Source organism: Etheostoma spectabile, chromosome 7 (assembly GCF_008692095.1).
Source record: "Etheostoma spectabile isolate EspeVRDwgs_2016 chromosome 7, UIUC_Espe_1.0, whole genome shotgun sequence".
In the NCBI taxonomy this organism is placed as follows: domain Eukaryota; kingdom Metazoa; phylum Chordata; class Actinopteri; order Perciformes; family Percidae; genus Etheostoma; species Etheostoma spectabile.
In genome coordinates, this window is record NC_045739.1 from 19,571,317 (window position 1) to 19,587,458 (window position 16,142).

The 16,142-nt window shown below is 40.3% G+C and overlaps 1 protein-coding gene across 5 annotated transcripts in view; it reads left to right on the forward strand.

Moving 5' to 3' along the window:
* Positions 1–16,142, forward strand: part of hdac7a (histone deacetylase 7a) — a 66,222-nt gene that overhangs the window by 21,110 nt on the left and 28,970 nt on the right. For 2 of the 5 annotated variants that reach the window (XM_032520615.1, XM_032520614.1), the window contains exon 3: positions 2,316–2,418. The exons of 2 other annotated variants lie outside the window; for them this stretch is intronic. In XM_032520615.1, the coding sequence (XP_032376506.1) occupies positions 2,367–2,418 (52 nt within the window). In that variant the 5' untranslated portion in view covers positions 2,316–2,366. Of the gene's footprint in view, positions 1–2,315; positions 2,419–10,500; positions 10,653–16,142 lie in introns of those variants that run through there. One more of the 5 variants, XM_032520618.1, reaches the window with a different exon arrangement.

The following is a 16,142-nucleotide window of genomic DNA, read 5'->3' on the forward strand; positions in this document are numbered from 1 at the left end:
TGTGTGTGTGTGTGTGTGTGTGTGTGTTCATCCCTGACCAGAGATCAGAGCATGTGCAGGAATGTTAATGCGCACGCAGTCTAGTACCTTTCATATCTGTTAATGGTGTGTATTCTGTTTCTGTGTGTCAGCCTGCATATATCTGGTGTGAATAGTACATAGAAGCTGGTAACATTGTCCTTAACGTTATTGTAGTGTGTCAAATAACTTTATGTTCTATTAACCTTTGAGCTAAAGGCTCCTTGCTGTGGTCAGCTGGATAATTGGTCTGTTATTTGCCGTCCAGCCGCAGTTTGCATCCCCCTCAGGACGTCTCTCTCTCTGTCTCTCTCTGTCTCTCTCTCTCTCATAGACACACTTAAAGGTGCAATATGTAATACTGACAGCTAGTGCTTAAAATAGTTACTGCAGTACAAATTCAAAGCACCGGAGAGAGTTGTCTCCCCCCCCCCCTCCTTCACGGAGGTTGCCGGTCTGAGACCACAGCATCCATTGCTAGACGCTTGTCTCACATAGCCAGACATTACTACACAGTACAGCGCAGTAGCTAACGTTAGATGCTGACTGTATTATCATAAAAGCCTGTGCTCACGCGGAGCTCTGTACCCAACTGACAGACAAGCTTTTTCAGTTTAGAATTACAGTAGGAACCGCTAAAACTAACACTACCTTGCCGTCCTCTCCACTCGACTGAACACATTTTATTGGCTTGGCAATTGCTAAACACACTGCAAACCCACGGTCCTCTCTTTCCAATTTACAGCCCCCCTCTCTTGGCTTAAAATAACTCACCGTTATTGGCTATGGCTGCTGAACTGGCTACTTGTTGTAAACAGACGTGGCCTGCTTGCCTGGCCCTCCGGTAACGTTAGCAGTTAGCAGGGTTAGCAGGGTTAGCATGGCAGCGTTAGCCAGGAGCAGTCTGGATCATTTTACTGGCTGTGTCTCAATTGTTTTTGCGAGTAACCAACTCGGGTACTCTAGTTATATAATTCAATGTGAGTACACAAATGTTGAAATGACAAATGCCCGTCCCTAGTAGCTGTGATAAATTAGCCTTAAGCTAATGCTTACCTGTTCAGGAGGAAATTAACCAACTCTGCGTCCTTTTGGGCTCTATCTCTCCATCTTCCAAATACAGTTGATCCTGTTTGTTTGTTTGCTGCTTTCATGGCTGTATTGACGTTACAGCAGTTCCGAGCTGGATTTACGTTTTTACAGTTATGTCTGGCAACCTGGCCTGGCTGTCAAACTGGGCAGTTAATAACAACACACAGGCCAAAACGCAAACAGACATTCACGTCACGGAACGGAAATTTCAAAAGGAGAAAATACTGTCTTTAGCATTTTTGTCAGAAAAGATAGTATTTCAAGTCATAGCATGTTTCCTTAATATCTGATCTCCTTGGGGTCTTTTTGGGATCTATTACAGTAAATATATTACGTGTTGGACCTTTAATCCTGTTGAAATGTACTGGAGTTGATGGAATTATTTTTCAAAGGATTTATTTCCTTCAATTTTCACCTCAGTCTCACCCACCGCTCCAGACCAGACGCCTTTGACATAAAGAAGCATTTTGAGTCTCCAGCGATTTGTGTGTTACCATTTGCTTATAACAAAAAGCAATTTAATTAGCATTTAGGATCACATAAATTTCACACTGAAGCCATTGATACTGAATATTTTGGCCTGTATTTCATCGGATCTTTGGATATTTTCATTCTCTTAAACTATGTAAGCTTGAAATGGGGAGTAGCTCATTAAGGCCAAACTTTACTCATTCAGTGATAAGAACATTTTTTGGTGCCTTCATGGGAATACAATGTCCATATTAGAATCCTGGGATGCAAATAAATCAAGCTTTGCTGTTCTGTTTTACGCATGTAGCTCTTTCAGGAATGCTCATCATCTTGCACATGATGATATGACGGAGGCCAGTGCCCCAGTCTAGCCCTAATCATGAGTTTTCCGAACCAGACTCCTCGGAGTATTGGGATATTGTCTGACCTAAAGCACAGCAGAGAGTAATGAATGGCTAACATCCACTCTAGATCATCTTTGTGACTGACACTGACCTCGGATCAGATAGCCTGTTGTTAGGGCAGATGTAATAGGACCTCGTCTCATCTGGATCTGTGTGTGGTTGTGTTTGTGTGTGTTGTGTGTGAGATGAATAGTCAGTGACGTTAACAGATTCAGGCTAATCTCAACTTGGTGAAGTGGAGGAGGAAGGAGAGACTTAATGCATGTTAATTTATTGTGCGTCTGTGTTTGTGTGTGTGTGTGTGTGTGTGTCTGTGTGTGTGATCATCAGAGTGTGTTTTTGTGTGTGTATGGATGGATTTTTCAGAGACGCCCTTCTGAGATGCACACACAGACGGTGCAGAAAACAGGCAACAATACTGCAGAGAGCAAAGGTGAGATAAGTTGGGGAGTAGTTGGAGATGCTGTGCAGTAAACTTTGCAAATTACAAATGTGCTATTCAATATCACAGTGAGGTAGTATACTAGATGCACAAATGATCCGCATGCAGTCATTTGTAAGAAAGCAGGCCCAATGTGCTTCTTTTTAAGATTCTCAAGTGTGCACAGCATCAGTTTTTTAAGTTCTATAATTTTACTTATAAATCCTGTATTGACACAGCCAAAATGTGGCATAATACTATACATTTGAGGTATCCTATATTACCATCTGGCATATGTCTAACTAAATGTCTACCAATTTTCTTGCAAATGTAATTAAATACAGCATAAACATATATATACATTTTGAATACGTTTTTGCTACTATGTTATATTTCTCACTTGTGCAAAGTTAACTGCAAGTAACTGTAAGTGATTATTGATTAATCTGTTTATTATATTATAGATTAGTGTATATATATATATATATATATATATATGTATAGATGTTTGTTTTATTATAAAAATTAAAGTAGTAAAAAAAATGCCCAAAACAATTTTCTAAAGCCCGAGCTGCCTTATTCAAACTGCTTGTTTTGTTTGACCTACAGTCCAAAAACTCAAAGATATCCAGTTTACTATCAAAGACCAAGACAAAAAAAACAGAAATTATTCACATTTGAGAGGCTTGAACCAGATAATCTTTGTAATTTTTCTTCAAGAACTGACACACATGATTAATCTATTAGCTCTCAGCTGTTTACCAACCTGTGGCTAAATAAAAAGGACTGAATGGAAAGTATCTCAACTCTGCAACAAATTATTATCTTTCTAGCAAATGCTTTTTTCTGCTCCGTAGCTGTGCACACGTTCAAGTGTTTGTAAAACACCGTCCAATGGGTTTCAATATCAATGTATCAAGGGCTTGTCCATGATTTAAAGACGTTTATGTAAGGATTCGTGTGTGTGTGTGTGTGTGTGTGTGTGTGTGTGTGTGTGTGTGTGTGTGTGTGTGTGTGTGTGTGTGTGTGTGTGTGTGTGTGTGTGTGTGTGTGTGTGTGTGTTCATCCCTGACCAGAGTGCAGAGCATGTGCAGGAATGTTAATATCTTCTTCCTTTGTTGTCCGTGCAGACAGCCGAGTGTGACTGTGCATATTCATGAAGCTGCCTTCCTGGAACAAGTTAACTTTTACCAAGGAAAGATTGCAGATAAAAAAAATAAAAAAAGGTGAAAAAGGGAAATAAAAAGAGTAGAGAGATAGGTTTACATTGTATATAAAAATAGAGGAATAGAAAGATGTATCCAAAAAAAAGAACATGAAGTATGAAACGGAGGGAGATGTCAGCAAATCCTTTTTCCCACATACACTTCAGTTCATTAATTGTTTGCAATTGTAACAGGATCCAAAGTTGTTTTGCTGTGTGAGTTGGGAAGTATAAAAAACCTTTTTGAAACAAGTGATCCATTTGGTATTGAATTTGCTCGCCTGTTTGTTAGTTTGTTTCACACTCATTTTCAGAAATTGTTAAGGTTCTTACAGCTGTTCTGCTTAGATTCTTCTTTGACAATGGGAGACTAAAAGAACTCAGTCAATTTTCTGGTTTTTCTTTTGCCATTTAATGAATTCTCTTTTTATATTTAAAAGCAAGTTTTTGAACTGAAAGGGAATTTGAGAACCTGTCTTCTTTATCCAGCAGGAAAATATTCAAAGTTGTATTCACTCTGAACCAGGGGTTCAGATCCTTTACTTAATTAAAAGTACTAATACCACACTGTAAAAATATTCTTTAACAAGTAAAAGTCCTGCATTGAAAATGTTACTTAAGTAAACATATGTCATTATCAACATTGAAATGTACTTAAAGTATTAAAAGTAAAGGTACTCAATGCAGAAAAATCCTCACATTTTTGATCAAAACGATCCAAACTGTTCTGTGTTTAATCTGCTAATCATTTTGGCTGGACTTGTAAATTGTTGGGTTGTTTAATGTGTATTATGACATGGTATTTTAAAAATTACATCTGTGCAAAAATATGCACTTGTAAAGTAACAATGTAGTGGATTAAAACATACAATATTCCTCTCAGAAATGTAGTGGAGTAGGTGTGAAAGTGTCATAAAAAGAAAAGTACCTCTACATTTGTACTTAAGTACAGCTTCTTGAATAAATGGGCTCATTTACATCCCAGCACTACCCTGAACTCAGTTTCATAATAAGTTTGTGTTTCACTTTGCCTAGTTAAATCAAATAGTCTCCTGACTGCAGGGTAGACTGAGGCTTCAGCAGAAGAATCTGACACTCTACTCCCATTCTTATCAGCAGAAAAGCCTTCGCTGCAGATTGTAGTTTTCTTTTGTAGCTCTCCACATCTACCACAGGCTATCAGTCACAGGTCACCACTGTTTTCATGACTCACTGTTTTCACCGCTGATAAAACGGCAGATTATCCAGCTCATTTGAAATAATTCCCCTTTTTAGAATCGCAAAGACTTAAACAGTGTTGTGTTAATATTTGTCTTCCTGATCCAGCATTGTATTTCTAAGTAAGAAGTGTGAGGATGTCGTGTGAGTGGATATTGAGGGTTGTGATGATAAAGCCGGGCCTATATCTACTGGACCTATACTGTGTGTGTGTGTGTGTGTGTGTGTGTGTGTGTGTGTGTGTGTGTGTGGTGTGTGGGTGGTGTGTGTGTGTGTGTGTGTGTGTGTGTGTGTGTGTGTGTGTGTGTGTGTGTGTGTGTGATAAAAGATAAAGGGGGGAGATCCCTTTGAGTGAGCTGCTGTGTTGAGTGGCTTTATCTGTGTTGGGAAATGTGGAGAATGTGTTTGATGTTAAGAAGACCAGGGGGGTGTATGTGTGTGTGATGAGAGCTTGGACAGGTGTCTAAAAAATATTGAAGCTAATATGTCATCTTGAATTTTTAAAGAGACGAACACTCAAACCTTGAAGTTCTTGTGTATAATGTGTATTTGCTGGTTGAGAGAGGATTTCCTGAGAGCTGCCCAGTATGACCAGTGCTGCTGTTAAGCATCTGCGTTGCATCAGGACCTGTTCCTGTCAAGAATCCACATTTCTGATGGGTTAAACACTCAGCAAGATGATTAGACACTAAAGATTGTATAAGATACTTATTCTTTCGAGCAGGTCCTCCCCTGAAAAAAACGCTCCCATAGTTTGTTTGCAGGGCTGCACAATTAATTGAATTTTAATCATGATTTTGGCTTCCCACGATCAAATTGGCATAATCGAGCAACATTTTTTTTTTTTGCAAAGCTAATCTACCGTTCCGTAAACCACTGTCTGATCATGAGCCCGTTCCCTGCACCGCGTATCTTAGTTTCTAGATGTAGACAGTCACAGAAGACAGAGTAACATGAGGAAAATTCAGATAGCAAGATAGCAATCGGTCATACGTCGGTCACAAGGTTTACCAGTTTACCAGTAAATGCAACATTTTGTCCCGTCTGTGTTGTTTTTCAGACAACAGCAGTGACCATTGCTATTTTACCATTGCTATGTTAGCTCATAGGGCTCTAAGACGCGAGTAACGTCTTTCCTAGGTCGCACCGGTGCGCCTAATGTCCTCGCAGCCGCTGCCTCTGTGGGGGGAGTGTGTGGTAGAGGGAGAAGTGAGAGAGTGGGTGTGATTAGCTTCAGAGTGAGACTGACTGTAGAGTCATAGTGAGAGAAACAAAGTGTCTCCCCTGTGCTTTCTGACCAAGGTAAGACATCTTTTGCAGGAAAAGTTAACCCTCTCCTTGATTTCATGTTGTTTATAGAGAAGAAGAACCAGGAAATGAGTAGGTGGAAATGAAGCGCTACCAAGCCACGGCCAAGAGAGGTGCGTCGCCGCGACGTGTAGTTACATTTTTCGTCAATGGCAACGGCACGTCAGACTACGGCGTAGGGTCCGGCTTAGTAGACGTATGGGGTATCTGTGGTTGTACGCCGTCAATTAGAAGCGTAAAACGGCCTTTAGATCATCTTTTTTTAACCAATTGTGACCTCTGACCGGCCACGTGGAGAGCGACACCAGTAAAAGAATTTACCTACAGGGAGCAATGAAGGTGTTCACATAGATCAGAGAGGAATTTGGTTCTCAGAAAAATGTCACAAATAGTTAAACAATGACAACGCTCTCACGCAACATAAAGAAACTTTCCCTCCTTATGCTAAGTTGTCAGTCAGACATGGTGCTTATTTACTTGTCTGTTCAGTCACGGTGGCTGTCATGACTCACGCTCACCCACTTTGTCTTCTGTGTGTTGCAAACAAAACAAAATGTATCGTTTTTCTGTATGCCCGCGGATTGTTTCAAATGGACAAAGACGGAGGCGACTTCTTTATGAACTGGAGCACAGTCAGATTTATTCTTAACCAAAATGTTTATTGTATAAGTGTTCAGCAGATTGTGATGAAGACCGGAAACAGAAACTAAATTCCTTAGTGGGACTCTTGGCTTTGCCGTTATTGCCTCTGTGCAGCAGAGACAGATTCACTGTCATTTGTCAAACTGAACAGCACATCTGGTGTCTCCTCTCTGACAGACAGAGATGTGTGATGAATGAGTTGTAATAAAGTTTCCAGCTTCGGGCAAATTGCAACACAGAGTCGAGCGAACGATGACAAGGACATATAGAATGTTTGTGTGTGTGTGTGTGTGTGTGTGTCTGTGTGTGTGTGTGTGTGTGAGTGTGCGTGCGCACGTTATTTAAATTGACTATTAATGTAAACAGACCCAAAAGCATCTGTTTATTTCGGAGCACAGCAGGATTTGGCTGTGCAAGCCCACTGAGATTCCTCTTTTACAAGCATGCACGACATTCATAAATCTTTTTCGAGAAGGAGAGCATGCCGCCAAATTTAGAAACCTGTCATTTTCTGAAAGTAGCATTGTTGCTTGAGATCACTTGTGTCAAAACATTAATTTTGTCCAGATGTGTACCTTGACCCAACACTCTACTTGAATTTTATTTGACCTGACTTCATGACCTCATAAATATTGTCTCATTTGTCATCTCAGCTGTCAAAAGAAAGTGCATCCTAGTTCTATACATTATTGGGTCTACTTTCATTACTAATTGGCACATATTTGTTTCCCCAACATTTGTTAGATGTCAGATACCAGCTTCTGGGCTGTCATAAGGCATTCTGCGAAATGTGCATTAGTATACTAAACCACTTATATGGCCTTACTACTTATGTACTGAACAAGACGGATAAATTTGGGAGTATTTAAGCATGGATTTTTCTTTCAAAGTAGGAAGTGAGAGCCAGGGATTGACCACAGACACAAGGATGATTTAGGTACCCCTGGTGTCCTCACGTAACCCTCTGTAGATCAGAGCACCAGCAATTGTTCTTCATCTTGCTATTCTTGTAACACACACACACACACACACACACACACAGCAGAGGGTAGTTAAACTTGTCAACAGCCACACACTACCATTTACACTTGAACACTCAAGTATGCACCACTAGAGTAACATCAGAAATATAGAAATAGTTTGGCGACAGTGGCAGGCAGCGAGGCAATCACACACACACACACACACACACACACACACACACACACACACACACACAGAAAGAAACCACAGTCTGACCAGCTGCTATGGGAAGAGGAGAGGTTTTGAATGGGAGCGACAGCTGTGGATTCCTCAGGATGAAGGGGCGAGAGAGGGAAATAAGTTGTAGGGAAAAGGAATGAGAGATAGAGAGAGGGGTGGGGGGGACTAATGATTAATTTTATTTTTTCTTCAACCAGATCTAGAAAGGGAAGAAAAAAGGGATTAGAAGTATAGAACCTGAAACTGGAATTTAGGTGCAGATAATACTTTACTAACATTATTTGTCTATGAAAGGGCTTCCTTTTCCTTTTCCGTAGCATAATTACTTAAAGTTCTTACATAATGCAGTAAGTCAATGATTTAAGAATGACTTTTCACATTCACTGTCACACAGTTCAGTTGGTTCTGTAAAAGTCTTGAGGTCTGATGAGAGCGCGCCCAGAGTAAAGAGCATGTGAACCTAACTGTCAGTACCAGACTATTCATAGAGATCCTGTGTTGTGCAAGGCTGATTTGGCAACTCTCATTTTTTTAAGTGAATACTCCCCCTGCACCTTTTACTCTATTAAAGTAATACTCACTTCTCTACTGATAATATGTAATTTTCCCTGCACTAAACACTGGTTGTTATAAACAACAAGGTAAAGTGCATTAACCTATATCAGTATTGTTGGGTTTTCATGAGAAAATGCTTTGATTGCAATTCCAAAGTAAGAGATCATTGTTTTGAAGAAATAGAGAAAAACTGTTTATCATGAGCTGCAACACCCAACATGCTTGAACAGACAAATGAAACAAATAGACAGCCCCAGGTACAGAAACTCAAATGTCGTCAAAGAGAAATTCCTGGGAGAAAGAGGTCACATTGGTGCAGTTTGATTGACGAGTGATCTCTACGAAAACACCATACCACTACACTTCCCCAAAACTGAAGAGAGCATACCGTAGCACAGAAAAGCAGCAACAGTCAGCTGAAATGACCCATGCTGTGAAATAGCAGTGATTGTAACCAACCTTAGACATACTGTGTGTCTCTGCACCCTGCAATAAATTTGAAATAAACAAACCAAACACTGGAAACTCTTCACATTTTTATGTAATGGCCAATTTAAAAATGATTATCTGTCTTGCCGAGAGTTAGACGAGAAAATTGATACCACTCTAATTTCTGTCTGGTACATGTGAAGCTAGCTAGGAGCCAGGAGACGCTTAGCTTAGCTTTGTAAAAAGACTGGAAGCAGATGGAAACGGCTATCGTGTCAAGTAGTGAATTCCAAATGTGTTGGTAGTCTGAGAAAGACAGGCTAGCTGTTCTGCCCAATCTCCAAACTGTCTCCTGTATGGCTGTAGCTTCATATTTACTGTACAGACATGAGAGTGATATTGATACTCTCATTTAAGAACGGCAATGCTCTTGGCCTCTTCATGTTACATGTCTTACTCACAAACACAATGTCATAAGTTCCTCCAAACATTGCAAAGTTGTACTCCTGGATCTAACTTACTAAAGTTTTATTTGAGCCCATTCAGTCCCACGAGCAATTGAAATTGATGAAACACAATTTAACTGGATTGTCAATAGTTTACTTAGTAGCGTTCCATCTTGCTGTAATGGTTGTGGTTGTGAGTGATTGTGTGTTCAGGACATTAGTGTGTTGCCTTCAGGGCCATCGTTAGTCATTAATCTGAGTCGATAATGGGTGTCAAAGCCTTCAGCTTTTCACTAAAGCCATGCATTAAGAGGAACGGGAACAGTGATTTGGGAGTGTGTATGAGAAAGGGGGGTATCAGACAAGCAATGGCTGTTTTGGTTTTACCGTCTGAGCATGTGGTCTAGTGGGGAACTTTTACTGCCACAGGGCTCAAAGGCACTGCGGCAGCAGCGTCACAACAACAACAGGGGGAGGGGAGGGGAGGAAATGGGAGTCTAAACTCAGCTCTCAAACAGGAAGCCACCCTGGTTCTCTCATTGTTGTGTTTTTATAGACTCAACTTCCTGCTGCCCCCCCTGTTACCATGGTTACAATCCCTGTTGTTTATGGGATGGATTGTAAAGATCCTGCACTGGCAAGAACTGGAGGTCATCACTGGCCAAAGTGTGAAAAAAGAAAAGAAAGTTAAAAAAAGAAAGTGGTGTAGAAGAAGCTGAAATGTTCTTGCAACAAGGTCCTTTAAAAAGTTGTAAAGCAGAGAAGTCTAAAAATGCCTCCTACATAATTCATAGAGATCTTATCTACGTACAGGATTTTGGATCTTGATTTCTTTTTTCTTAGTCAGCACGTTTATAGTTTAAGGCTGATTTGGAGTGCCTTGTTCTTAATTTTGCTTTTATTCTCTCTTAAATTTTATTCCAGGCAGCATTTAAAAGTTAAAACTCAGTCTGGATTCTGCAGCCAGTTACCCTCCCAGACAAGGTGCTTCTACTGTGTGAATTAAATAAGGAAATCTACAGTTTGGTGTCGGACAGCGTCAACAAATACAGACAGTGATAGGGAGAAGGAGGGAGGACAAGAAAGAGAAGGAGTTAAAGAAAAGAGGATGTGGCCGACAGTAAAAGATGACTGGAGGGGAGTGAAGCTCTCTGTCTAATTATAGCTCCTGCTGTGAGCTGGCTGAGGCAGAAGTGCTACTGGGGTTTTCACATAGCCGGATATTTACAAGACAACTACGGGTATGTGCCTTTTGACTTTATTTATCACTTACTTATGCGTCTTCGTGTGCAGTTTGTTTCTGTGGACTTCTTGTGAATGGGATGTGAAACCTGTTGTATCAAACTCCTTGGATCTGACTGTGCACTGGAAGCCTGCTGTTGTGTGTGTGTGTTCGTGAGTGTGACAAACTCTGATGATTAAGCCCAGGGTGAAGTTAAGGGCGAGAGAGGGAGCGACAGAGAGAGAGAGAGATTTTCTTTTGTGTGTTAATTATTAACACACTTAATTCATTCCTCCTCTGTCTGTCTGTCTCCCTCATTCTGTGGGACTCCTCTTGCCCTGCTATCACTACTACACTAACACTGTTCGGGTTAATGATACATAGCTGTGTGCGTGTGTGCGTGTGTGCGTGTGTGCGTGTGTGTGTGTGTGTGCTTGCTGACTTAACAGACAGTGGCCTTGGATGTTTATGGAAACTGAGAGAGGACTTAGGAAACTGGACCCATGCTGCATTATATATCAACCTTCCTCTGTTACTGTCACACACACACAAGCTCGTACCCTCACAGTCCTCTGCGTCTGTCAAGCGCACACACACACACACACACACAAACACTCATACATGGACCTACATACGCAATACATGCGTACATCTCTAAAGCTATTATTTCTTTTACACACATTGTGCTTTCTGTATAGAAGATGACTTGAAATGAATAAGAACATCCACTGTGGGATCGGATGCAGGAGGCCACTGACATTGACCTGTGTGTTGTTGCATGCAGTAACTGGGTCTGTGTTGGGATTGCTGCTATTTTGGGTTTGTTTAGTGTCTCACAGGTTTGTTCCTATGTGAAAGCTGGTCTACATCTAAAATGCGGACATGGTCTATCCAACTCCCAAACAAATGTTTTAAAAAACTGACGAAACTCTTTTTTTCCTTTTCTTTTTTGCAAATTAAATCAAATAAAAATTGAAAAATTGTGTTTTTAGCAATGATTTAAGTTGCCCAAATGTATGTTCTGGAAAGTCTGGGAACTCTGTGCAGTAATTGATCTATTATCTGTTTTCAAATCCCTGAATATACCTCCTGTTGGGATACATGGAGGCAGTATGTGAGTCAACACTCTAGAGAGGAAGGTTAGAAATGCACTTTCAGCATAAAGTTTTTAGCATAAAGGTTTGCTTTTCAAAATCAGGAAGTGAGGAATAGACAATATACAAGTTTACACTTTGGTACTACTTAATTCTGTAAATGTCTACTTATTGGCTCTGTAAGGTAAAAGTTATTGCTGAAACAATTGGGACATTTAATTGTTTAGACAGAACACTAATCATCAACAGTCTTGATGATAGATTGATTGTGTGAGTGATTAGTTCAAACATTGGCTGGTTCGAGCTTTTTGAATGGGATGATTTGCTTCTTCTTTTGTTCTTTTCGTTGCAAAATTAAATATCTACCTTTTTTCATATCTTGATCTTGGTAAGTTCAAGTCATCATTGGGCTCTGAGAAATAGTGATGAGTGTTTATTATCTTCTCACAGACTAAATGATAACTTAAAAAAACTATTCAACAGATTAGTTAATTAAAAATAAAAATTATTAGTTGCAGCCATATAGTCTACAGTAGTACTGGCCTTACAATGAATCTAGGATTGTTTATAGAAAATACTTCTCATTAGTCACTTTCTCATCTTGACCATGAGATAGCTTGTTTTCAACAACTTTCTTTGAAAATGAGACAATCAGATGCTGGACTGGAAACCATAAACATCAGTGCTGTCCTATGCCTGATACATATTTGATTATTGACTTATCTGCTAAAACTTCTTTGCCTAATATGAGCTGACCATTTTACATCCAGCCCCACAATTCCCGCTGCATTGTGCTATTTTTGTTGCAGATAATCAGGCGTCTTCACTTGCTTAAGAAAAACCAGACTTGAACCTGCGGCTTTGACCCTGTCTTTGTTTGCTTTAGATGAAATGGCAACTGTTTTCTTTGGCACAGAGCTCGAAAGCGATGGTGTAAACTTGGATCAGGAATTTCTTTGGAATGAGTACTTGCATGCACACACACACACACACACACACACACACACAGTAATTTGTGAACTAGTAGGAAACAAATAATTGTTTCATCAATCATAGTTTTCACTGCAAAAACAAAGAGATAGGTTAGTTGTCTGTTGCAACTCATTTGATGCACATAACCTTTTCAACAGACTCACACACACACACACACACACACACACACACACACACACACACACACACACATAGACATAGACATTATAAGAACACAGCTACATCCAAGTCCAAGCTTTAGGGGACAAGGATGAAGGGAGTTATAGAGATGGAGTCAAGAGGAGAATGCTTGACTTTCTCAGCAGTGTCAGGTTGTCCTCTCAGTCCTTTCCCCTTTTCTCCTACTCCATTCTTTATCTCTTTTTATTTTCTTTTAGAATCCCCCCCCCCCATCTGCTCTTCCTCTCTGACCGTCCTCTCTGATTTTGCTATTTCTAGTAACTCTGCTTATGACTTTTCCCCCACCTTTAAGGGTCTTAATTTGCATCAAAGTCTTTTTTTGTACCTCACCGATACCCTGAGGTAATGACATCTTTATCTACTGAAAGTAGCTGTTGCCTGTAAAAGGTGTAGTGTGATTTTGACACACTCACGCACACTGTACAGTCAAAACAGAAGAATGCGTTGCAGCTATATTTGGACGTGTCAAGACACAAAGTGGTGGCGTCTGCCCCGTCGGTTGTTGACTTTGTACAGCCTGAGTGTCTGTCACTGGTGGCACTATGCTGGCCGTCAGCTCTCCTTCAGTGTGCAGAGAGGGATTCGACTTAAATGCAGGTTGTTACAGGTTGCAAGGCTAATCAACTCGCCTTTCTTGTCTTTTGACAACTTTCTCTTTCTTTTTAGTCTGGTCTGTTCATATTTTGTTTTTAAATTTTCTTTGCCTTCTCTTTTTATTGCACCTGTTCGAGAGAGAGAGAGAGAGAGAGAGAGAGAGGACAGACAGACAGACAGACAGACAGACAGACATTTGTACATCCTTGTCTTACCTGTAGAACGAGTCCTGACTAAGCAGAACTCAAATTCAAAATAGAAGAATAGAGAAGGGAGGAATCTGTTGAAAGGGATAACCACATGTCTGACAGTCACACACATACAGAGTGTTTAATTTTTCTCTCTGTATGGAGAACGTGTGCCTAATGTCCCTAATCTTTCAGACCAATCCACACATTCTCAACGGTCTCTATGGTGAGACAGGCTGTATCATACTGGGTCGTTGGTGATTTTCATAATGACACTCTGGCACACACAAGCACACACACTCACACACGTGACACACACACACACACACACACACACACACACACACACACACACACACACACACACACACAAACACAAACACAAACACACACACACAAGCTTCAGTCCTGGTTGATTTGGCGACAACTGTATTTCCTGCTGGTGAGTCTTATCCACAATTACACACCTTGAGCAACTACTGTCAGAAATACAACAAAAGAACAGCTCTTCTACAGTCTCTTTGTTAAACTGTGGGCATCACTTTGTTTTGGTAAAGAAGACTACAGAATACTGTTGTCATATTGAACTCCTGAGCATGTTGTCTTCTCCCTTATACATTGCGGTACGCACACACAACCCTTCATGTCAATCCCTTGTTCATGGTTATGTAATTTGGTGGACTCTGCCATTAGCAATGAAAACTAGTTAGAGGCAGTTACAGAATGCAAAGACATTGATGGGGTGTTGCTGGAAAATGGCACCCATGAATAGTATCAAAACAATGTAATGATAAAATGCAAACATTAAAAAGAGAATAGCTTTATGGACATCTTTTAAGACCAACATTTAGTTGTCAGGTGTAGTGTGTGAGACTAAGAATAACAAATATAAAGAGGACTGAAACAAGGCAACTGACAGTTGTAAGTGGTGGTGCGTTTTAAAACAAAGACTACAATTTCCACAATTTCTGCAATGTCCTGACCAACCTCAACCAAAAACATCTATTGCAGCTTTACAATGCAGCTAAAAAAAAATTCTAAAGTAACATTTTAAAAAGTTTGAAAGGACTAAATAGTGCTACAAATTGTCTGAAGTACAGTGAAGCCCTGCCCCCTCTGAACTGGTTTAAAACCTCCCACTCACTTCAGTACTGATATGTTTTAAGCATTGCGGTTGTGTTGTTAATTGTTTACTTTTCTGGCTTGGCATTACCTCATGCATTCACATGGACCGGTTGCTTAAATGCATGTGTCTAGATGTGTGCGCATGCTTTGTGTGTTATTTCAGTACATGCCTTCCCAGCTCTGTTTGCACAGAAAAAGCGTGCTGCTATTTAAATGTAATCAACACAGACTCACCACCGCAGGGTCAAAATGTGTTATTCTTTCCTGAGTACGGCACGCAGATGTAATGTACTGTAACAAAATATAATTCTTGAAAAGAACTAACAACATTAGAGCCTCATATTACTTGGAGAGACCTAGGGGAGAGAGACTGGGGAGGGATTAAATGTGGTTGCAGAGGTCCAGACCCTAAACCACTACACGATTTCTAGACTTAAAGTCATGTTGGCTACATGGGGACTGTGTTATTATCGGGTAATTTTACAGTTCTGAAAGACATCATGTATCCACTCATTTGGGCAGCAGGGTGGCTAAGTGGTCCGAGAGACTATTTCCCAACTGAAGGACCACATTTTGTGTGCTGCTGAAGTGCTACTACACATTGAGTATTTTGCTAAATCTAGATGCAACAAAGCCATAATGTACTTACTGGTGTTAATCTAAACCTTCCTTTCTTTTAAAGAAGTTGACGCAGTAGCTTTAATGTAACCTAATGAAGCGAGATCAAATTTCACTAGACTCAGTGAGTGCTGTACACCAACGGTAAGGGCTTTACTTGTCCGTATGTATGGGAGCTTTCTAGCATGCCTTGTCCTTTTTGGTGTTTAGTCAATACCTTACCCTCTGCATGCTTTACATACTAAGTACCAACACTCTTTAGAGTTGTGAGATGTGAGCTAAAAGGGGAAATGTATCTAATAAAGTGATCACTGGGCGTACAGACCACAAGTCAGACAGTAAAAAGTCAATGAAAGCCGCTTTACATTACAGTGAGAATTAACCAATTCTTAGACTCATCATATCAGAATCTGAAAAACTAGGAATTTGTCTTGAAGGTGCGTACATAAAAACAATAATGTAAAATAAACAAAGAATAAATACAGAAATCACTAAGAATGTACAAAAGTGTAGAGGGATTGTCAAACTTTCAAGAGATATAGAATGTGCAGGGGACAGGATGTAGGATTAAGGTTTATTGTCAGTGGGGGTCCGGGGCCTTGTTAACTGCGGAGGGGAAGAAACTGTTTTTGTGGCGTGAGGTTTTGGTCCTGATGGACCGCAGCCTCCTGCCAGAGGGGAGGGGTTTAAAAGGTTTGTGTCCGGGGTGAGAGGGAT